The sequence below is a fragment of the Pleurodeles waltl genome, chromosome 9, assembly GCF_031143425.1.
Source record: "Pleurodeles waltl isolate 20211129_DDA chromosome 9, aPleWal1.hap1.20221129, whole genome shotgun sequence".
Lineage (NCBI taxonomy): Eukaryota > Metazoa > Chordata > Amphibia > Caudata > Salamandridae > Pleurodeles > Pleurodeles waltl.
This window is the reverse complement of record NC_090448.1, coordinates 64,834,374-64,859,380: the sequence shown is the minus strand read 5'-3', so window position 1 is coordinate 64,859,380 and position 25,007 is coordinate 64,834,374. Positions and strand designations below refer to the sequence as shown.

Sequence of the window (25,007 nt, the reverse complement as noted above, 5' to 3'; positions counted from 1 at the left end):
TGAGTGGGAAAAGGAATGGGAAGGAGGGGCAGAGTTTGGAGCAGTGTGTCAACAAGGTGAAACAACTGAATGAATGGTACACGTAAATGTAGTCTGAGACGTCTGGATGGAACATGTGGGCAACAATGACAGAGACCTTTTTTAGTGGGTTGCCCAGGAAAATTATTAATATTTGTTGAGGAACAATTTAAAAGGAAAATCTTGAGGCTTTCAGAAAGTCATTGGTGCATCTTCTATCTTGTGGGAAAGAGTCCCGGAAGTTGGGAGCTTTACCTGAGAAATATTCTTTCAGGGCTAAAGAGAGCTTAAATTCTGGAGTTTCTAGAGTTAAGGAGGTCTTACTTCTTGATAGTCATAAACCTCCTGAAAGAGTGAGGAGAATGGATACATACGTAGGACTGTAAGTCTTTTAAGTAGTCCATCCAATCTTAAACTTGATCTACGTCTCAAGTGGCAGCCAGTAGAGGTCTGTCACAGGTGTCTTAGAATTGAGGATTTATGGACAAATCTTCTTCTCTCTGAGATGTGTGTTGTGGTGAAGAGGAAGATGGCTTTGAGCAGGGCCTGTGTTGAATGAATACCTGCAAAAAAGGCATTATCCAACTCAATCCTTGAACTGATTAGAGCTTGAGCTGCTGATCTTAACTAATTGGAGGAGAGTAAATGTTTGATTTTCTTACGATGAGGGACTTGAAAGGTCGCATATTGCACCATTTTGTTCACTTGTGATGATAAAGTGAGAGAGGAATCCAGTCTGCAACCGAGGGATATGAATGAGTTGCTCTGATATGGTTTAGCCCCATCAGGCATAGTTCTGTGATCGGTGTTGAATCAATGTTGGCAGAGGATTTGCGAAAGAGGAATTCCGTATTGATGGATTTAGTTTGAAACAGTGCTAGTCCATTCAATCATGAATTGTTTTCAGACCCTTTTTGTAAGGTATGTACATTTTGTACTGAAGACAGTTTTATGTAAAGTAGGTGGTATATTGGTATATCTTTATGGGTATGTTGTTCAGTAGTATCTTGAGTGGTTTCGCACAATGATGGAATAATATTGGGGAGAGCATAGTTCCCTGTGGAACTCTGCATCCTATTTGTTCTTTTACCAATGTAAAATTTCCAGCTTAGTACTGTTCACCTGAGGCCCATCCTAAGCTCCAGAAGATTGTGGTCAACTGTGTCAAACTTCGCTGATAGATCCAAGAGGACATTAGACAGACTTTGGGGGTTATTCTAATTTTGGAGGAGTGTTAATCCGTCCCAAAAGTGATGGTAAAGTGACGGATATACCACCAGCCGTATTACGAGTTCCATAGGATATAATGGACTCGTAATACGGCTGGTGGTAAATCCGTCACTTTTCCGTCACTTTTGGGACGGATTAACACCTCCTCCAAAGTTAGAATAACCCCCTTTGTCTTTAGCGAGTATGCAATGCATGTCACCTTGTACCTTCAAGGTTTCTGTTTGGGTTTTGTAGCCTTCTCTGAACCAAGACGGTATTCTGGGAGAAAGTCATTGTTGGTGTAATGTTTGTTTAGTTGGTGTGCAACAAATCTTCAATTACTTTTCCTAGCCAAAGGATTTTGTTAAAAGGTCTTCAGTTTTCTAGAATTTTACTGTCAGCATTTGGTTTTTTGAACATAGGTGAAATATGTCCCAGTTTTAGGCTATTGGGAAACAGGCCCTGGAAAAGTAATGCATTGCTCAGAGAGAGTTAGATTGGTGCAAATATTCTTTTTGGATTATTTTGTATAGGTCTTCTGTAATGAGCTTCTGGAATGACGTGCTGGGTGTTTTTGGGGGTGAAGATTCACAATAGGGAAGATTTACCAGAGATACTAATGGTATTGTTTGTTTTCCACTTTTTAAAATAACAAAAATTAAATGTACCTTGGTTTCCACAATAACCATTAGCTTTTCTTGCAATTGGCTATTTACCTTAATGGCACATTCTGAAATCTTTAAATAAGGTGCAACTAAATGTTCAGCAGGTCAGGAAGGACGACTGGATTAAACAAGCTTGTTATTTATCAGGCAACCAATGACAATGTGATACAGGTTTTTTGGCATGAAAGGTACAAGACTTTAAAGCTGAAAGAGTAGAAGGAAAATCCATTTTTGGTGACTGAGCTGATCCAAGACTTCAGTATCAATAAAGGCAGTTCATTGACTGCAAACTTCACAAGATGTTCATGCACTTTTGCAATGTTCATAATGATTGTTAATTCAGTTTGTGGGCCTTTCCCATTATCAACTATGTTCGTACCCTGCACCTAGCGATGGAGTGATAAACTGCTTAAAAAACTGCTCATTTAGGTCTTTGTGTATCAGTACTGTGCACCCGAGCACAGCCCTTTCCCTCCATATATGTGTGCCCTAACCAACTGCATCATTATAAAGAGCAGCCAAACTGCATGTGAGTTGAGCAAAGGTATTGATAATATGAAAGAGCATACAGTCTAATAGTAATGCAGTCACCTTAAAAGTAACTTTATCCTACCCTTACAACACAGCACTTTCCTATTCTTAACTATAGGTGTTGAATCAATAGTAAGTGAGAGTTCGGAACATCACTGGGCATGTTGGGCCTACCCACGCAGGCTGAGAAAAACATCATGGCCAAACATAAAATTGATGCATGAGGAAGTCTTCAGAGGGAGGTGTTTGCAGAATGTGTGTGGGTCCCCTAGGTAGCCACTCTGTATATAGTTCTCTTCCAGGTAAATGCCTGAAGAATGCACTTTTGGTGTTATGACATTCGATGAGGCTGGGCTCTATATACAGAGTAATGCAAGATGAAATCAATCTGGCACTGGTGGGATGAATCTTCAGTACTCTCCTATCCCAGTTGAATGCAGTGAATAGTTATGAGGAGAAAGGGGTTTGAATCTCTTTTATACACCTTGATGATTAATAGCCATCTTACAATGGGGGTCGTAGCAGCTGCCTGACTGCTGTCACTGTCTCCAAGTCAAAAAAGTGGATCAGTAGAAAGTAGAAGCCTGGTTTAATAAAGAACAAAGTGGGTCTGATATCCAGGTTCTACAGCAGCATTTCCCAAATTGTGGGTTGCGAACGTCCAGGCAATAAATAAGGATGCCTTTAAATTCTATGGGCCTGATTACAACTTTGGAGGCTCCAAATCATAACCGGAGGCCACTAACTATGCCACCATATATCTTAGAATTAAGAAAGGATCTGAGACGTAAACTCAGATCCACAAAAGATAGACCTCCTACAGAATCTTTATGTGCCCAAATAAAAACCCTTCAGAAAAATTATAAGAAACAGCTATGGCAAATACGAACCCAAAACGAGGATGATTTCTGGATCAAATTACTTTTCAACTTAAGAAAGGCTAATACTAGAGAATTCTGGATGTCAGTGAATGAAATAGACCGAAAAGCAAGAGTAATAAACTGTACTTCAATTTCAGAAGATAAATGGGTGGATTACCGGTTAGACATCGTTTTTAAGCCAACCCCTCCTGTAGAAAATCAGCAACTGAATGCTTCACTAAAACCTACAGACGTTCCTCAGAGTGATATGAGATTCAGTGCCAATAAAGTAGCCCAGGTGATCAGAAGGAGCCGTAGGGACGGGGCTCCCGGCCCTAACAGTCTCCCCCAAGCCATATTTAAGGCGGATCTCGATTATTGGTCAGCCACTCTGTCAATATTATATGCTGAAGTCGAACGTAACAGTACCATTCCTGATAGTTGGAAAGGATCCATCATTAATCCTATATACAAAGGAGGCAGCAGGGCAAACCCAGCTAGCTATAGGCTGATAGCTCTAATTGACAGTGAGGCCAAATACTTTGCCTCTTTAATCCTAGCAGACCTGCTCACCTGGTCTAATTTAAATAACCTGGTCCCTATGAATCAAACTGGTTTCCGGAAGGGCTACGGCACAGTGACTAACATTCTTGCGCTAGGAGATATAGCCAACCGAGCAAAGTGCTTAAAGAAAAATTTACACATATGTTTTGTGGATTTCCAAAGTGCTTTTGATTGTGTGGACAGAGCAATTCTCTGGAACAAACTACGGAGTTGAGGTTTGCAAGAATGTATTTTGAGGTGCATAGAATTGCTGTATGACAAAACCTGGGTATGAATCAAGGTAGCAGACGGTTCAAAAGTTTCCAGGAGAATACCAACAAATATAGGATTAAAACAAGGCTGCGTGTTGGCCCCTCACCTCTTTAACCTCTTCATGGCAGATCTCTCTGCAAAACTAGACGCAACCAACTCACATTCTCCAAGGATGGGAAGTCTGGCTATAACACATCTATTGTATGCTGATGACATTGTTCTGTTAAGCCACACAAAAATAGGGTTGCAACGACTGGTTAGTGCCTTGGGCGAATTTGCAAAGACAAACAAACTAGAGGTTAACACTTCAAAGACAAAAACAATGTCAATAGGCTGCTCTTTGAATCCTGCAAACAAAACAAAATTGAACGGTTTCACTCTTGATAAGATCTGCAGCTACAAATTTCTTGGACTTACAGTAGACAATAAGATAAATTTTGTGCTGCAAAACCAGTATATTCTACATAAGTCCAAAGCCTTGGCGTTCGCTTTCTGCACTCTTGCTAAAAGATTAAAGGGCCCATCATATAAACCACTAATGTCGGTTATGTCGGCTAAATTCCTTCCAGCAATTACATACGGAAGCGCAGCCCAATACGGGAAAGATGCTAGCCTTCTGGAAAGGCAGCAAATAAAAATCTCTAAGCAAGTCTTCAATCTTCCTCGCTCTGCTTCCCCTGCACAGATAAGGCTGGAATTTGGTCTAACACAACAGCAGCTCGACAGGAAGGCCCACACAATAAAGATCTGGTACAAAATAAGTAAAGACACGGTCAGCCCGCTAGTAGCGGCACTATGGAGTTCAGTAAATGTCAATCCTAATTCAGTATACAACAGATACCTGAACAACTCCTTGCAAGAGACGAAAACAAAGTACCTATGGGATTCCAACATGTTGTATTCCCTTTTGTGTTGAGCGATAAAAAAGGAAATCAGTATCCAATCTTTTCTAGATGATAAAGCTAAACTTGCGCAACGCTCACACACCTGGCCGAAACCTTTGCGCTTCACATCAAGCATCGCTTCTTGACTCTGCGTTTGGGAACATCTCCTGCTAGAGCGGATCAACCATCGTGGAAGAATAGAGGAGAGACTTCCTGCAGGCTATGCAAAGGCCCGAAAGAAGATATGGTTCACCTGATTTGTATTTGTTCAGCCTTAAAAGAAGCCCGCAGACAACTATTAAAACCGCTTTTTATGAGAAATGGGACTCGTTCCTGTCGGTCAGCGGTGATGTCAATGTTTGATCCTAATGATGCACAATCAATATGCAAATTTATCAAATTCTTGACTGCACACACCAAAGACGTAAACCTGCCATCCGGGATGCATACTGAATCCCGCACTTTTTTGCATCTTAGAATTAAGAAACTGATTTTAGATCCTCACATGGTTTCATGGCCAAGGAATTTACGGAATTTTATAGAATTTTAGAGATGTTTTATCTTTAAATATGTTGTATTATGAGATGATTGTTATGGTTTTTATTAACTAAACAATAAAGATTATTACATATTACATTATGTAGTATGTTTTTATTTTAGAAAAGGAAAATGAAAAAGAGGTTGGACATCAAAGCTACTGGGCATTGTTTTTTTTTGTTTGTTTTTTATTTTCTAAGGAGAGCAATTTTTTGTTTGTATATTTATTTTAAAAAATGCTGCGTTTACATAGGCAGTTGGTTTACCTTCATTTGAGGAGCTTGTTCTCTTCATTTTTACAAGTATTCCCTGATTCTGCTAGAAGGTTGACTATTGGGTATTTTATGAATATTTATGAAGTTACCTTTCACGTTAGTGAAACCATTGCTTCCATAAAGCGATTTCAAACCTATTGTTCAAGTCCTTGTGCTCTTGGCCATTCTCCATGGCCTCCAAGACTTCACCCTGGCACCCCTTAAGGGCATGCTACACACAGCAACAAGTCTCATCCAGGGTCTAAAGAAATATGATCACATCACCCCAATCCTGATGGAAATCCATTGGCTCTACTTGCACCATATTCAAAATCAACTGCATTATTTACAAAGCCATAACAAACAACACCCCTGCTTATCTTGCAGACAACTTCACCTTCTCTGGTGGCTCTTACCAAACCTGCAGCCAGGACACCATCAAGCTGCAGGACAGAGCTCCAATTTAGGAAAGAGTTGAACACTCAACTCTTTAAAAGACACTATATCACAATGCACTTATTGACTTTATGCTTATCTTTGAACATGTACAGTGTTTCACTGCCTTTGGCTAGGTTTCAGCTGTAGAACTAGCATGTTCCAAAATATATACATCAACCCATAGGCTCAAATGTTTAATGCATTGAGAAGGCTGTGGTGCAGAGAGGCCCAGGGCTTCAGACCGAGGAATAATGTGAACCATCAGATATCTTTTATTGGCATTGTTGACTTTGGCGAAAGATTCAACAGGTATGTTTTGATAGGCCATTGTGGCCTCTAGCTGGGTTCTGCAGGTGTCCACCTACCCTTTGCTTCCAATCTTAGCTAAGATGGAGGCTGCCTGGCAGCTGTGAATATGCCAATATTCTCTATGGGGAGGTCAGGGTGTGCAGACTAGCTACTCGAACCCACATGCTTAAGATGCTTGCGAAGGGTGTGCACTTTCCATCCTACCTTGAATATGAGTTCACTCCTGTATGTGTGGGTTGGGGTAGTTTTTAAGGGTAGGGTGGTATCAGTTTAAGGGCTGGGGGTGGGGGAAGTGGGGGAGGTTTAAGGGGTGGTGCATGGTGGATTGCAGGGCTGTGTTATCGGGTGTTAGGGGAAGGGTGGGTGGGTGGGGTGTGCAATTTACCACCGATATTCCTTTACCAATCATGCTTTTACAACAAAATACGTTGTAAAGGCATGCGTGGTTGTATCATACAACCCTGTAACGTGGGACAGCAGCAGACACATGCTGTCCTCTCCTTGTTTTTCACATGCCAGAGGACAATGTGTGTCCTGTGTGTGACTCAGCACCACTCTGGATCGCACCACTGGTAGGAAAACGTTAAACACCCGTAACAATGCTGAATGTTCCCAGCAGAGTGCCTTTTTCCTTACAATGAAGATCCAGTATTGACTAAGAGTTGTGGACATGGTGTGAAGGAGCACCCCACTAAGAGGGTGGGAGAGTGCACCTACTATAGCAAGATTGTAACCAAGAATGGAATGACCTGGACAAGTTTGGACTTGTAAACCAGCAACTGGTCTAAATGTCCCACCAGATGTAGGTTCAGGCTGCGCATGTGGAGCATAGTATGACGAGTGACCCGGATATAAGACTACATTCCAATAAACGAGAGGACCTATACAGTCTCTCTGTTTAGGAAAAAGCCCACCTTCTGGCTAATGGATGGGCTTTGCTAGATTAGCTTGAAGAACTGCCCCAAACAGCTAATCCTTCTGGAGCCCCCAAAGGAGAATGTGGGGCTATTTACAAAGAAGCCAAGACTGTATAGAGCCTTGAGGTTCAAGACAGAAACATGCTTTACTTTCTCTCTTGAAAATGCTCTGATGATACAGTCCTCCATATTTGGATAGTAGTGACCCTTTTTGCAACTGCAGAAATGCTGCCACTGGAGGGAGGGTCTTGCTTGACCTGTATGTCAGCGTTCAGACCTAATGGCAACCTTCTATATTGCTACTGTTGATTTCTTCTACGATTCAAAGATACTTTCTGTGTTACATAGAAGTAGACTTCTGCAGCACTCCCTGAACAAAGAAACTCATTGTTCTGGATGGCTGTCAGGAGCAAAGATCCCAAAGTTCACACCCTGAACTTCTTCTGGGAGAGGAACTAGTACATATCATAAAGATCAAATTGGGGATGACACTCAACCCAATTTTCTTACTAAGAAGTAGTAAGAGTGGTATCCCTGCCGTCTTAATTCGGGTCAGGACTGACTATGGAGCTCTTTAGAAGCAGACGTGGCCTGTACGAGGTAGCTGCAGCAGCTGATGGTGCTGCTGATGTTGGTGGCAACCAGGGAGAATCAAGAAGAGGCTGAGTTCTCAGGAATAAAGGAAGAGACTCCTGAGAGCTATGCAGCTTCACCAAGGAGACCAGTGCTAACCATTCCTCTTTCAAGAAAGGGAAATTAGGGAAGGTTGCAAGTCACAAACTTCACAGATGCACCTCAGTGTTTGAGTGACATACCAATAAGAAAGCTTAGACTAGCAAATCATCAGAAGCTCAAAGAGAGATGTGGCAATATCAGTGCATCTAAGTGGGTTTTTTTTTATTTTTCTCCTGATCTTTTGTTGTTTGGGGTGGGAAAAATGGCATGTCTGAAAATTGAGGGAGGCAGGCCTCCTGTCCTTTTTCTTGTGGCAAAGACCACCAGGTGCAGTCCTGGTGGATACCTCCATCTCAGCTACTGCAGAACCTGGGCTCATCCATACAGGCAGAGAAGAATTCAATTCAGGAGATGGCTCAGGTCATACAGGCACTACGGTTTAGGACCTGTGCATTGAGACCAGGAGCTGGGCTTGATGCAATGGTATGATGATATTTTTGGCACTTTCTGCCGTCCCCGCCCATTGGAAGGTTGGTGGTCTAGATACAGCTGAAGTAGTCTGTCTGCAATCCAATGCTTGGTGATATTGTGGCCCAGTACATTCACTTTCTGGGGGTTAGTAGGGCCATTTGTACACAGCTGGTGCAGTCCCCCTCCACAATGGAAGGAAGCATCTAACTATAGATTGCATCTATACCTTGTGCTTGGGACAGAACCCAGTAGGAGACCCTGACTTCTCTTTTGTTGAAATCCATTGTTTTGTGCAGGATTAGTGCACCCTTCAACCTGAATGGAAGCCATGCAGCAAGCATGTGCATTAAGGTGAATGAATTAACACCTATTGAAGCAGTTTCTGGTCTCATCAGAATCATCACTTTTGTTTGGATTCTGAGCTACTTTTGCCCATCAAGCCCTTCACTTTAGAGAGACACTGAAAATAGCTCTGATGTACCAAAATCAGGAATGTAAATCTGTTGAACAAAACTAGAAAGACAGAGGGAACTTGTGCAATGCCTCATGGGATAATGACAGGAGCAACATACTTTTGGTAAGGGGTAATGAAACCTATTCAAGGGATGAACTGCATATGCTACTTCTTGCCACTGCAACGAGATATCAGAGGAATCTGTGCACAAGTGCCCACGTTTGCGGCTGAAGTATGTATAGAGGTAAAGAATCAGCCATAGATGTGATATTGCAAATGGCATGAAGAGTGGGTAGGCAGAAGCCAGATTGGCAAGAGCAAAGAATGTGTGATTTTGAGTAACTTTCTAGATTGTGATCATCCACAGAAATCCCAATATTAAGGTGTAAACTGAAAAAGACAAACAGGCATATTTTCCTTGCTAAGTTAGAAGTACATTGGCCAAATATGGTATTAGATTACCATCTAAAATTGCCCTAGACTCAGGTCCCAAATTCAAAATGAAATTGAAATATGTTTTATTTAGAAGCTTTTAACATTAATTATTCATTAATACAATAAAAACTACAATGATACAGTACAGTTTAACCTTGTCACACATACCTTCCTCCATCTTTGTCCGCTACAAAAGTTGGGGTTGCTATTAACGGACTTCGCATGTCCTTTCTGATGTATATTTTTTCTGTTGAGGCTGCACAATTGGCTGGCTTCTCTCGCTGTACATCAAAAGGCTTTCTCTCACTCTGAACAGCTAGATATGATTTTGAACAAAAAAACTGTCAACAGGAAGAATACTGAAAAAAACACATAACCATAACCTAGAAGATGTTGTAATGAAAATGCCACCAACTACTTAGTTCATGCCTTTGGATATTAATTATTTCTTTACTGGAGAATAAATCAGCAGAATTTTTTTCCAAATGAGGTGTCACATTTTTCCAATACATTGCACAATAAATTCCATTTTAGTTTCCAGTTGAAGTCAGAGCATAAATGATCAGTATCTTTTCTTTATGTCTGCCTTATAAGTAGAAGAGGGGCATGAAATACTCACTCTCTCTTGTTTGTGTTTGTTGTGCAGAAGTTGTCTTTGCAATTAGTACAAAACAAATGCTGTTCACTGGATAACAGCCACTATCTGGAAAGCTATATAATGTAACCCCAATGTCCACTCACATGAGATGGTGCACAGAAACAGGCACAATTACCAGAAACGTTTGTTTACCTTCATATAGATGGCACTCAACAATAAATTGGTGAATTAAAATAGCTTCATTATATCTCAGAATTGGTCCTGGTTTACTTTGATCTAGAGCACATTTGTTCTTCTTGCAAGTTTCAAAATAAAATGATCCTCGGTTGTAGGACATGCCTCTAAAAGAACAATAGTTTTCATTCATAGAAACAGAGAAAAAAAATATATATTTTCTCTCAAAACTTACAGCTACATAGAGATTAAAAGTTACTTGTAATGCTAGTTCTTCATCAATGGAATCTTCACTGAATACAAGAAGATAGAACGTCTTTGGGATCCCTGAACTCATTTCAATATCTTTTTTTAATTTATTTTTTTAAATTAACTGTAAAATAAAACATGACCGCGGGGAAAGCATTTTCTGTCTTTTTAAGAGAGGCAGTTAGGATGTAAAATTGTCAGAATTAAATACATTTGTCTGAAAAGTCTGTTCCAATAATGCCCCAAAAATAAAACAGAAAAGCAGGCAAAAGTGTATGTGTTCACTCTAAATAGATATGCATTTTGGCATTGCTCCTATGAGGATCAGAAGTGATCAACTGTTCCACAACTCACAACACTACAAATTAGACAGATAAGAGGAAGGTTCAAGTGAGAAACTAAGTGAGAGACTTACAACGTCCTAGATTTAACAGAAAAGAGGGTGGGTTGTTTATGATGCAGGAGGAACAGTTACTTACTTTTAGTCCTACTTCTCAGAATCTCACTGATGCCATGAATACAAATAGTACTTTTTACAAAAATGCTGAAATGCTGAAATATACTCCTGCCTATGCAAGTCCACCTATTAAATCAATTTGAACAGAACCTTGAAATTGCTCCAAGGTAAGGAACAGCTTTAAGGACACTTTACAGTACCTTTGGTAAAAGGGAAAAAGTAAAGAAGATGAGTGAAATGGAACCAGACAGTTAGCAGTACAGGGAGCCAAAATGACACCCCACCTTTAATGGTACAAGAAGTTGTCATAGCCTGTCATTCCTTGAATTACAGTTGCTTCAGTTCTTTAATTGGGACTAAGAATCTCTACTTTGTGACCCATGAATTGGCTGCTGTGGGGTTCCTGGTCGACATACTGCTGTGGACATTTCCAAGAGGCCACCTGTTCCCTCACTCGTTATTACAGGTGCAGGAACACTGGGTTTAGTTTTTCACCTGTTAAAACCACCAGAACTTTGGGCTATAAGTGAGTAGATGCTCAGGCCAATCGCCAGGGGTACATGAAATACTCCTCTCAAAATCTGTGGAGCCATACTTTCTACCTGCCACCCACACCACAGCCCGTGATCAGCAACAAAAACTCTCCAGTCAGGCATGTTACTCCTTATGCTAGGACGTTTAACTTAAGATCCCTTAACTCATGACGACCATAGCCCACACCCCTGCATACAACGCAGTAGAGCAGGAGGATGCTCCATCATTTAATTTGCAGGCAAAACCTGGAATGACTTGCCCCTACAACTCAGGACCTCTTCTACTCTACAGGAGTTCCATAGGACGCTGAAAACCTGGCTCTTCAAATGAGACTCTGAGCCCTGTCAAGGCGTGGATACCCTCACGGGTGACAAGCTGCGCTTTAAAAGTTGATTTGATTGATTGAATGCTCCCTCATAGGGACTTCGCTGACAGTTATAGACACAGGAGAGGAAGGTTAATACTTTCTAGAAAATGATACGAATCCCAAGCGATGGTAACCAACAAGTGAGAAAAAAATAATGTACACACCTCAAAGAATAAGCTCAACCCCTGGCAGGGTGAACTCTAAAAGTCACTAAATTAACCTGAATTCAAACCTGTGGTAGCTGTAGCACAGAGCAGACAGACTTAATTAACATAAGGTAATGTGTAAAGTATTTATGCAGTAGCAAAACAGTAAACGAACTTCAAAAGAGTAAAATTCTCCAACCAAATTAGAAAAATATAAGAGTCAAATGTATTAAACAAAGTGACAAAAATCCAATACTAGGAGCCAAAGATATAATTTGTTTGAAGTCTTAAATAGTACTTGTGCTAAGAAACAAAGTACAAATGACAGTCAACGGTTGTGGTAGACAGGGACCTAGGCACAATTCGATGCCGATAGCAATGGATTGCAGGTACGATACACTACCCAGGTTCATCCTGGTCAAATATTTTACCTTCTATATTTAGTCTTTCGAGCCCCAAGTGACCACAGGAATACACTTCTAAAGTCCCTTAGGATCTAAAGGGAGGCACTCAGAGACTCACTGGTTGTCAGGCAGAGGCCACAGCAGGGTCTAGTCGAGGTCAAGTTGGCACTGATCAGCTGGGCAGTTGCAAGGAAAAGCCTCTTTTAGCATGCTGCATCCCTGTAGCTTGAACAAGAGGTTAGCCGCATGACCCCTGGTGTCCACTTCTTTGTCCTGGGTATAAGAGAGAGCAGGTCCAGTACTTGAGTTCTCTTCTCAGGTCACAGGCAGCAGGATAAGTCCTCTTCTGATCTTCTTGAAGTCCCTGAGTGTTCTCAAGGGTGTGCGCAAAGATGCCACATTTATGCCTGGCACAAGCTAGTGGGTGGAAATGACCGCTGGACATGTGCTAGCCAATGGGATAAAAGTTCCCATGGCCAACCCTACTTATTTTGGACATTTTCAAGATTGCAAGAAAAGTCTTTGGCCACATTAAAATGGGTTCTCAAGGCTGGATGTGTGTGAGTGAGGTTGAAGCTATCGTAATTATAGTGTCATCCCAGAGACAAAAGTCTGATAGAGCAAAAGTAAAGGTTTCTGCAATCTGACAGTAGATGGACAAGAGTTGTTCTGACCTCCCGTTTACCGTCTTTCAAAGTGCTCCTCAAAGTGCTATGTGTAAAGTAGGAGTCCTGACAACAGGATTTCACATTCAAGCACGATTTGACACTACAATTTCCAAATTATGCACACAGCCCTACATTTCATATTCTGTTCGGTTCAGAGGAGTTATCTCTGCCCATTCTGGTCAGCCTACTGTTTGCATCTGGGAGGTGCTTTGCATCCTTTTCACACGTATTCAAATACTAATTACAGGCTGACATAAGTAGAAGAGAAAAGGCAAATTTAGCCGCAAAGAACTTGGATTTTTAATAACTATTAAAAATAGTTGCTTAATTATTTTTCTAGCTAGTCATATTTCCAAGATGCAGTATTAGGATTGGTATTCTGCACTCTGGCTTTCTACATAACAAAACTAGGCCTGCCACAGTGAAACATAGCTTTTAGATGCTGGTCACTGTAATAACACGTTCACATTACATTTCTACATGTCCTACTTTTAAACACTATGCACTCAGCCTTGTGGATGACATGGCCTACATAAGGGTGACTTGTTAATATTTAAAAGGAAGGGTTTGACATGTCCAAAAGGGAGATTCTGACACGTCAAAAGGGAAGTTCTGACATGTCAAAAGAGTTTATTTTGACAGGTTGAATTGGAGTGCTTAAACTGCCACAGTCAGGCTACAATGGTCAGGTTGAATGGTGGACCTGAAGTCATTGAATGGAAGTTAAATATACAAATCAGGGGTACACCAATTCCATCATGTTGAAAGAGAGATCGCAGGCACTTTACCCTAAGGTTAAAATGCACACAGTTCTACAGCCAGCAGAAAAAAAAAAAATCAAGCAAAAAAACTGGAAGTACACCATGTAAATTATGGTAATTCCTACTCTTATCAAATAAATTCCTCAACGCACTGTGACCCCCATGGGGTAAAAATCCAAACATCCTTGTTTAATGGAAGTGTGAACGGTTCTCCCAGTTGCAGCTTCACAAATTATTGATAAATGTTGTAGTTATGGAATAACCAGGAAATCTCATTTCTTAAGAATGCTGCATGAGATTAGAATGGGTTTTAGATTAACATGGTAAAGCTTTATTTGCTTTTTGATAACACTAGGATGGGCAGGACACAGTGCATCTAGAAATGGACTACTTTTAAGTGTGTAGCCTTGTTAAACCAGGACCATAATTAATGAAATGTTGCTTAAATGTACTCATTTATTTGGTTTTATCAAAATAAACGTGTACTATTCTTTGACAGTGTGTGTAAACAACTTTCATCTGGAATTGTTTAATTTTTATAGGACATGGGCACATAAATAGCATGATTAATGTTAAATTCTGAATCCAGGTCTGGAAGAAAATATGATATTTATCACTCTTGAAAAGACAGGTTCTGAATGTCATTATGGCTTATCCTGCAAGACGCCATGTTATCAATCAGGAGCTAAGCCGTAATGAAAGTTAGTTTGGACCCATCAGTTTTGCTAAGACAAACACTCAGTTCCCTTGAATGAGAATATCTTCTAACTGGTGGGAACACCTAACTAATGCCTGTCAAGAAATCTGTAATCATTGGAACCACAAAGAAAGACATTGGAGGAGTCTTTTTGCAAGTTACAATGACCCTAATGTATGACCAGTGTGTCCCAGACTAGGCAAAATAAAGCAGGTGTGACAAGTTTGCCTTTTCCGGGAACGTTACTGAGATAATGTCCTTCTGTACACACTAGGTGCAAAACGTTGTTCATGTAAAGGACAAGTACTCAATGATTCGCCTGTTTCTGAATTCTCATGTATGTTCTTGAATCGTCAGTACAACCAGACATTTGGAATTTTCAAGTAGCCATAATATAGATAAACACAAAAAAATCTGCCAAGCTCAATGGTGGTAGACTGAGACAGTGAATCTGGGCTTGTAGCATGGAGAAAATATTTGGTGTGCACAGCAACTCCTTGTGGAGGAGCATTCACCTTTGTGAAATATGAGTGGGAGAAGGTGAGGCAAAAGGGAAGCACTGAAATTTGAAAATGTTCCAGGCCCACCTTGAACTGCAGGTAAAGTCTTTGGAATTGCAGGATGGGTATGTGAAAGTATATATCCTACAAGTTCAAGGACACCATCCAGTCACCTGGGTCCAGAGCAGACAATAACAAAGCCAGTGTGAGCCTTCTGGGTTTGTCCTTCTGCAGGAAGGCATTTAGGATCAGAGGCTCAGGAAGTGCTGGAGTACCCCATCTTTTTTGTGACAAGTCAGTGACATGAACAATAATCCTCACCTGTCTCTGAGTCGGATACCCTTTCAATGGCACCCATGGAGAGTAAGAGATGTACCTCCTGCAGCAAGATGGACAGATGCTCCTCAGAAATTTGTATCTAGCATGGGAGGAATTTAGGGTATGGAGAAAATAAAGTCAGGTCGTACTACCTTTGGATAATCTGTTAGACCTGATGGATGGCCAATCAGGGAGGAAAAGCCCCAAGGAATTTGCTGAGGTTCTTCTATCTTTAAACCATTCCAGTGCAGAGTGCACCTTCTCTCCAAAGAGTAGAGACTCATCAAAAGGCATGCCCATCAGCAATGACTACACATTACCAGAAAATCTAGTTGACTTCATCCAGGTGTCTACAAAGTCATGCCAATGCAATCTGTGGTGACTAAGCCTGTGTGAATGACTTAATTTGTTGTATCCTGTCCATGCATGGATCATCTGAGCCAAGGAGGCCCTAAGGTCTTTGGGGACAGCCAGCAAGATTTTATTGGCCATGTCCCATAAGGCATTTGTTTAGCAGCCTAACAGACAGACTAAATTTATGGGCCACAGTGCCAAGCTAGCAGAAGAAAACATTTGAGAGCCAACGGCATCGATCATCTAGAATTCTCTATCTAGGGGACATGTCGGGATGAGTTAGAATTAACCTTATTGGTTGAACTCTGTGGGATCACTTCTATCTATAGAGCTGAGAATCATCAAAGGGCATGCCTGTAAGCGATAAATACATCTCGCCAGAATATCCCGTTGACCTCATCCAGGTATGTCTGTGAAGCCCTATATTAGTACCAATTGCTCTGCCAATGCAATCCGTGGTGACTAAGTCTGAGTGAATAATGTATTCTGTTGCATCCACCCATCAAGAATCATCTGAGCCTACGAGACCAGAAAGATTTTGCTGGCCATGTCTCATAAAGGCATGTGTATTGCAGCCTAATAGATAGACTGGGTTTATAAACCGCAGTGCCAAGATGGCAGAAGAAAATGTTTGCTTGTCAAAAGCATCAATCCTTTTGAATTCTCTATATGGGGACTGGTCACAAACGAGTATGAATTAACCTTACTAGCTGAACCCTGTAATATGAGACGTCCTGGAGTAGTGTGCTTGTGAGGAAATTAGGTTCAAAGGGGGCAGGCCTGTGTCATCTAGCTACTTATTGGCTGAAGTGCAGACAAGTTTCAACCACATAGCCTTAAAAGCATCTGTGAAGACGTCACTGAATCGGAGCAAGAGCTTTGATGCTTCTGACCCAGACTAAAGAATATCTGTTAGAACATTTGTCTTTGTTTCAGTGGAGGGCATCTGCAAATCTAGTAGATCAGCTGCCCTTGCAACCTCTACTGTGTCTGAGGCGGTTTCCTCTGTTGATGGCCCATGTGGTGGGCCACGTTCTGCTTCAGGGGAGGTGTTAATCCAACTGGCATTTTCTAAGGCAAGGTATAAGCCATCATTAGTATAACGAGAGGGAAGCAAGCTATCCGCCTCACCACAATCATCAGTACGCCAGGGTGCTCCCAGATGTGGCACAGGATCAGAGTCTGCGGCAAAAAAAGACAGAGCCTTGATAATGGTTATATGGCAGTAGAGGCAGCGAGTTACAATCAGGCTGCAAAACATCCAGTTACACTTGTAATCTCATAGCACAACATCAGTCAAACTCAGGACAAGGTCAGTTTGGGTCCAACACAGGTTTTAGGACTAGCTTGTTGAATGGTACAAGTGGAGTAGGTATCCGCACTGCAGTAATGGGAGCCAGTGTGTCTCTTGGAACTGTTGTAGAAGTCTGTGCCAGAGTTGGTATAAGTCCCGTAATGAGTCCCAAAGGGGGAGATGGTGTTGGGCTGGGCCCACTGTCAGTAACCCGACTAGCACCCCTATGCAGTTCTGTTGAAACTAAAGGTACACCAGAGGGAAACAGAAAAGCATTAAAAATTTGCAGCATACCTCAATGAAGACCTCGATTTGCTGTAGGATTGCCGACGGCCTGGGTAACTTAGGGCGTGTTGGGTTCAACTAAGGTATCAGTTCCATGGCTGCTGATTTCGAATGAAAGAGACTTACATTTTGACGTTCATGCAACTTCTCTCTGGAACCAGAGTGGCAAGATGCTTTTTTTGTGCTTGCATTTGGACTTTGACTTCTACTTAGGCTCTTGTGGCACAAGGTACAGGTGAGTATTCACTGCCCATGAATGTAACACAGCACATAAGGCAATGCAAGGGCAAACAAACACTCAGGAAACCTGGTGCCCAGAGGAGAGGAGCCTGAGAGCCCAGGAGCTGCAAATGCAATGCAAGCCCTGTGAGACCTGTTCTTGACTCTGGCCCCCGGCTTCAGCTATTACCCCTACCACAATTGTGCACCGCTGTCCACCTCCTTGCCCAGACACGCCTGGCAGAGAGGGCCAAGAGGACTGTGTAGGCCGGCACGGGCCAGTGAGGTGGAGGCAGTGGCAGTAAGGCTCCAAAACTGCTGGACCAAGCAAAAAACAAGCGACGCTAGAGATGCCCTGCCAGTTCTTCTGTCCCACAACTCACATGGCAGCTTTTTTCCATTAGCTCTATCAGCGGCCCAAGGCATGAGGCTGCCTGGGGGGAGAAGAGGAGGAGCAGTGAGACAATATCAGTGGAGCACAGGTAAGCAGGAAGGTGGTGGGAAGTGCCAAACAATAGGCCAGAGGCTTCCCAAACAGCACAGAAGCAGTCACATTTGGCTGATGCGACCTGTGCTCTCGGTCATGCCTGCTTGACCCTGGGCCTTTGGCCCCAGTCCTTGCCAGCTCCTGAACATACTGCTTCTCAAACAGTACACCAACACCCTCCCTTATGGTGCCATCATAGTACCCTTGTAGCGACTCAGCAAAATGAAGTGATGGAACAAAATACACCTCTCTTCTGTCAATAGGCACTCAATGTACTCTGTGCACAATTCGGCACATTCTGTTCCTCACCTCCTCTGACAGAGTGAATAGTACCAACAAAGTGAGTAGTTATAATCAGCTGAGGCTTGAAGAGTGTGCCCCCAAAGCCAGCACTTCCAGGTATTGCAAAATGGCTGAGGGCAGACCGGAATGAGAACCTGAAACTCTCTACTCCTCAAGGAGGGTGCAGCAAAGACAGCATGAGGGGCAAATAATAGGAAAAGAGTGGCTATTCAAGCTTGCTCTATAACTAGCATGGAAAAGGCCACTAAGAAGGGCCTATGTTCTCCGTGACCTAAAGCTTCTAAAGTTTCAAAGTTAAGCCTGCCAACCGTCAAAGACTTCTTTTTAAGCTAATCACAGTTACAGAAATGAAAGAGGGACCCGACTAAATCTTGTCTAGAAGGAAGAGGCGCTCATGGAGTGAGGGTTCTAAGCCTGAGGGAATATCTTGTGATGGGATACCTGTGAGCACTTCATACATGACTGGCTGAGTGAGGCCCGTGGAGAAGTGGCCAGGAACCCAGTGGAGGGGCAAAGATGAAAGAACAAGCCCTCAATTTGATAAAGGCAAGTCAAACAAGCGGCTTAGTGAAATTCCAGCAATATGTCGTCTGACACCCCTTTCTGTTCCACTGTCACCAGTTACCATAATCAGAGACAATTATATCTCCTTGCGGGCCCCGTCACACAAGAAAACTCAGGAGGAGAGTAAGGTCTTGCTGCTGTTGTCAGCAAAAAACTAATGCTGCCTTTGGTTATAGCAACTGATAGTCCAGATGACCAACAGCTCCAGTCACCAAGTGAACAAAGGGGAAACAGCAATGAACGATCCTTAAGTAGATGGCTGAAGGAGGAAAATAAAACCTCCGCCTCCATAGCTGTTGCTTATGATAATGTGATGCCCCAAGAGCGACCAAAGGAGGCTCAAAAGGAAGAGGAAAAATTGAGGCGAACTGAAACTTCACAGTATGATGGCGACTCTCTGGTTAGAGTCCTATTAGAAATATCAAAAGCTAGTAAACTCCATGCCTATAAACAGATCACTAATATTGAGGTTCTTCAAACACTTGCCAATTTCACCATGCCGATTGACACCAAGATACAGCACTTAAACCAACTCATAAAACAGGCTCAAGCATTTGCAACAGATAGGTCGGTGTGGTGCCAATGGGATCCAATAGTTGGAAACAATTCCAAACTACCAGAAGTAATGTCCAATCTCATCCAAGATTTAAGGAATGAATCCATCTAAGTTTCAAAAGCAGAAACCCCTCAAAAGTAATGGATAAGAATGGGTCTGTCCCTGAGACGGTGGTAAAGACAACAACCTAGAGAGGGCAACACAGGCCATGAAGAAAACATGCCTCAAAACAACTGCAAAATCAGATGGAAAAAGCAGTCAAAAAGAGAAATCAAAGGTCACTCAAATTTCGATCACAAACACCTGGAAGCGGGAGAAGGCAGCACAAATAGTTTTAAAATACCAGAAGCCATCAGAAATCCTGAAACATGGAGATAATGGCTGACCACAGCCCTGGGGGTAAATAACGGCCCATGGGAAGAACAACAGTAACAATACCACCTTGCAGGCGGATAACTAGGAGGGCCTATCAAGGAAAAACAACAAACCATTAAAATAAACATAGTAAGAAGAGCTCAAGCAAAATATCCACTGGTAAATCAGGCCACACAAGGCTCGCCCAGTTTACCTGATGTTTAATCAGAAGGCAGTGAAATAAGCTGCAGAGGCGGCAGCAGTGAAGCAGGTGCAAGAGAAGGGGGTGTACGTTCTGGAAAAGGAAGTCAGGGGCTATAGCCAGAAGGACAAAGGGAAGATCCGGCCAAAAGGGCTTCGGAACTTTAAATCACCTGCAATAAGGCCCTATATTGATACGAGTTCCCAGACAAACATAGAGGAAAAGGAGAAGGGAATTTGCAGCTTATTGCAGTGCTGAAAAGGGCAGGTGTAAAAGTAACCCCATCAAGAAATTATATCCTCCCCCCCCCCAATCCAAATACCAGGGGGGCCAAACTAAGGAAGAACTAAGAGAGGAGTGGGGGCTTCTTACCTCACAAGTGTGCATCCATCTAGCTGTTCCAGCTGGTGTGACAGTTGTGAGAAACTCATTGAGGCCCCTGCCGGTTGGTCTCAGTCCAGTTGTCAAGAGCGGGCTCACCTTGTAAGAAAATCCTTGAACCTGACTGAGTACACCTCCTGTGGCAAATGTAATGTCCTCAACAGGCAGAATATACTTAGGCTGACTTCTAAAATCCCAGTCCTGGGAGACATGAGGTCCGAGGACACTGAATATGTGGCCTTTAGGCCACCCGGACTGGGGAACACTGGAAACAAACTGAGAAAGGACTAAAGGAAGAGCAACTAGTGCATAAGCTGATCCCTTTTGGCATTCTAGAGAATAAACCTTTAATGCCACCGGAACGATCGAAATCCAGCAATCCTCAACCCCTCTCCTCCTTGAATATTAGAATGCTGGCAAAATGAGCCATCTCAGGTGAAATTACCCTCAAATTTGAAGAACACCAAAGGCACCCAAGAAGAGAAGTGGAATACAACTGGACAGGAGGAGGTACATCAGATTCTCTGCTCACAAGGTCACAGGAGGCGAACAGAAAAAGGAGAGAGTTCCATCATTTGAGCCGGAGCAACATACAGGCAAACCATTAGTTTGGACATGGAACATTAGGTTGCAAATTAAAGTCACTAGGCCAGGTGTGGAGCTGATAGATGTGCCTGTGGCCAACATCACACAAATTGGGGGAGAGAAGTAAGCATTGCCCAGATTAAATCCCCCAGGGAAAACTCAAACTGGGGCTGGCTGGCCAGATCACTAAACCAGTGTCCCTGATGGGAAACAGGGTGCCCAACACCATAGTGAAGTATTAAAAGTATGTTTTTGGAATGTGAGTGGGATCACAGATGGTGAAAATAAAAGAAGAGACCTGGAAGATTTAAGCGTATATTATGTGGTATTCCTTCAAGAGAAATGGAAGCCGGAGGAAGAACATATGCAAGATCATGTTGAATTTAGCGCCCCAGCAAGACACTCAAATTGTGTTGGCTACCCAAGTGGTGAGGTATTGATTCATATAAAAACTAACAGGGCCTTTTACACCACTAAAATCTGGGCTGGTAATGGAGATGCTATTATTGTTAAAATCACTGCAATAAAATCACTTGATACGACACTGCCAAATTCATTCATAACTGGAAACATCTATCTACACCTGACTAGAAAGCAGCAAAAAGCAACTGCCCTACTGGAGAAGCTAGGGGCCGTGAAGGCAGAGCACGGGGATGCCATGTATCTAATTGGGGGCGACTTCAACTCTAATATTCTGGGGCTAAGCATTGTTGAAGAGAGAAAACTCCTACTGAAATATCCCCAAAACTGTCCAATTAGATCAGAAAAAGATGCATGTACACGCGTGTATAACCGCACAGATTAGCCACCCTAGATTATATTTAAAGCTTCATAGATCACGTCTATCTCATCGACAACCTGCACATAATGCCAAAAGTATCAAGTGATGACACAGTATTATCCTGTGCTATCATTTACAAGCTACCCAGCCGTCTAAGACTGCAAATAATAAGGAGCTAAACAGATATGGCCACACTGAAACAAATCACTTGGGAGTGGACTGATACGGATTTGAATAACAGTCAAATGATACAATAAAACGGGTCAAGAGGATTCTAGAGCTACACAGCAACACTAAAGCAGGATGGGAAAGTGTGAAAGTAGCTCTTCAAGAACCCTCCAGTAGGCACAGCGGGACGGGGCAGGGGAGGTCCGGGAAAGACTTCCTGAGTACAAACACCTCATTGGTTGCGAGCAGGAAGCAAGAAAGCTGAAGAATGAACTGAATAAAACCCTATGCTCCAAAAGAATGAACAGGGGCTCGAGTAGAGATCTGAAAGCAAAGATCACACTTCCCAGGCCATCACATAGGAGGCCAATAAGGAATGCACAGTTAAAGAAAGATGAACATAGATGGAAAAGACTCCGTGCAGCGATGAAACTAAAGGATTTGAAGAAATTCTGGAGTCTTGTCAATAGCCTCACCTAAGGGAAAAATAAGAGAAATTGTAACATCATGCTAAAGGAGTGGGGGAGATATCTTCAACAACTATATAAAATGCCAACCCTTACATTGACCCCAAGCAGGATAATACAAAAAAGTGAGAGTGATAAGTCAAGGCCAGATAATCAAGGGCTAAAGGGGATGATGAGCATGCCATTAGCTTCTAGCTCGAAGCACGATGACCTGGAAAGGCAGGGAAACAGAGGTAGGGTTCCTAGGAAAGGGGGAGCATCTTGCGAGAGAGAGTGTGCTCTCTGATGGCAGCTGCCAATGGCCCAGCCTTAGCAAGGTCAAACGGATGTTAAGTAGACTAAGAGGCGCCCCTAGCCAAATGGTGCACCTGCTGCTATGCTTAAATCAGATGTCTCCCTGTGGGCCCCCATCTTGACATCCGATTATGCCAACTGCTTTTGTACAAGTTCGGCCCACGACAACTGGAGGAGGGGGGGGCTCTATTCTGGTCCCAATCTATAAGAAGGGTTGCCTTCAATCGCCAAATATTTTAGGAATGATTGTGTTCTTGGATGTAGAGGGGAAAGAATACGCCTGACACCTAAATGAATAACTCAAAGCTTGGTCAAATGCAAAACAACTGATCCCTTGGTTTTAATAGAGGACAATCTGCTGACTTTCACCTGTTTGATAGAGGACTCCATGGGGCCAAATGCCCTGCCACTATATGCAGCCCTTATTGCCTTCACCAACGCCTTTGATAATGTACCAAGAGCATGGTTGTGGGCAAAGCTTAACAGCTGGGTATTATATATATATATATATATATATATATATATATATATAGTGAGACCTGGAAGAAAATTGAAATTGACAACAAATTGGTCAACTTAAAAAAAACATTCACACAGATTAAGGCCTTAAACAAGGATGCATCCTTGCTGCATTTTTTAATCTTTTCTCGGCAAACCTGGAAAGTAACCTGATTAACACCAGATCATACCACCCGTGCCTATCTCAATCAATCAATCAATTATAGCAGTGTTTCCTAACCTTTTGACTCCTGAGGACTCCCAATGAATCATTACTGGAAGCCGGGGACCCCCAGCAATTTGTACAATTTAAATTTCAAACTTTAAAATAATAATTTGCGAAAAATATAACAAGTACACACCAAACAAATACTCAAATTACTAAAGATATAATTCTTTTATATTGAAATAAATATGCAAAATTCTAAATATTTTATTGGGAAGGTTGGCGCTGCATCTCGGCGACTACCTTTTCATTGTTTGGTTTTATTTAGGAAAGGTGAAGCCTCAGGTCAGATTCTACATTTCCGGAGCAATTTCTGTTTTTATATTTTTTAGGTATGTAAGTTCTGAGAAAGCTTTTTCACATAAATGAGTGATGGGGAAAGTAAACCATAGGGGCCCTCTCATCTCTCCCTAGCCTCTCCGTCACATGTACTTCATTTGTTTTAAAGCACCTCTCATACCACTGTAGGGTGTCAGGGCACTTTACAGGGGACTACAAAGGGTAGGATTCACATGTCATCCACACTGGTAGGCATTTTCTAAGAGTGCTTGGTCTGGAGCAGCACAAACTTAGGATTGAGAACACTGCACAGAGATTAGCAAGGACGTTCGTAATAAGAGTGTATTTCTACAGAAACAAACCTTTTTTAGCAGCATAAGGAAAATGAAAGACAAGGGAAAAACAACTTTCTAATTTGTGCCACGCGGTTTGCATGTAGCTCTTTATGGCAGTTCATAGCTCACTGTGCTAGATTATTATGATGAACTGCACACTAATAAAAGAATCCCTGTGACAAAAGCAGTAACCCACTGTGCCATACTCATAAAATACTGTTCTTTGCATGATACACGTTCTTTGCAGCAGGCATATTAACCATCTGCGCTACGTTTGAGTCAAAACTGCCACTGCCCAAAACTCTCATTCCTCTCCAGCAGGTACATTAATCAGAGTTCTCTTGACACTTTTATTTTTGTTGTACACGAGCTTTGCAGTGCTTTTAAAACTGCTGAACAAAGGAAGTAATAAATATAAAAACAGGACGCACGTGTTTGTCAGAGGCCCCACTGGAGAAGTGTCTTTCTCCCAGCCCAGGCCTGCGGACCCCCTGGGAAAGTGTCACGGACTCCTGGGGGTCCGCGGACCACAGGTTGGGAACCACTGAATTATAGTATGTGTAAAGCACAGCACTATCAACCCTAAGGGTATCTGGGCGCTAAGGGTGCTGTGTCTCCATCAAAAAGCCACACCTTGAGTCTCCTTCTGAAGTCCGCCAGGGAGGAGCTGTTCGAAGGTGGAAGCACAGACTGTTCCAGGATTTGGCTGCTGTGTAGGAGAAGGAGCGGGCTCCGCTGCGGCTGTGATGGATGTGGGGTGTGTGTGTGAGGTTTAGCGAGGTGGAGAGTAGTTGTCTTGCTGGGACGTAGAAGCTCAGTTGGTGGTTGATGTAGGATGGCCCTAGGTTGTGCAGAGCCTTGTATGCAAGTGTGAGGATTTTGAATTGGCGTCTCATCTGGACGGGGAGCCAGTGGAGGTTCCTGAGGTGTGGAGTGATGCTTGAGCGCTTGGGAAGGTTGAGGATGAGTCTGGCTGCGGTGTTCTGTAGAGTCTGGAGTCTTTTAAATAGCTGGAAGGGCATAAAAAAA

General features: G+C 42.5%; 1 protein-coding gene across 1 annotated transcript in view; it reads right to left on the bottom strand.

The window, feature by feature from the left end:
• The window catches only part of NR2C2 (nuclear receptor subfamily 2 group C member 2), a 418,562-nt gene that overhangs the window by 176,337 nt on the left and 217,218 nt on the right, over positions 1-25,007 (bottom strand). Inside the window, exon 6 of the mRNA XM_069206302.1 lies at positions 9,642-9,789. Within this exon, the coding sequence (XP_069062403.1) occupies positions 9,642-9,789 (148 nt within the window). The remainder of the gene's footprint in view (positions 1-9,641; positions 9,790-25,007) is intronic.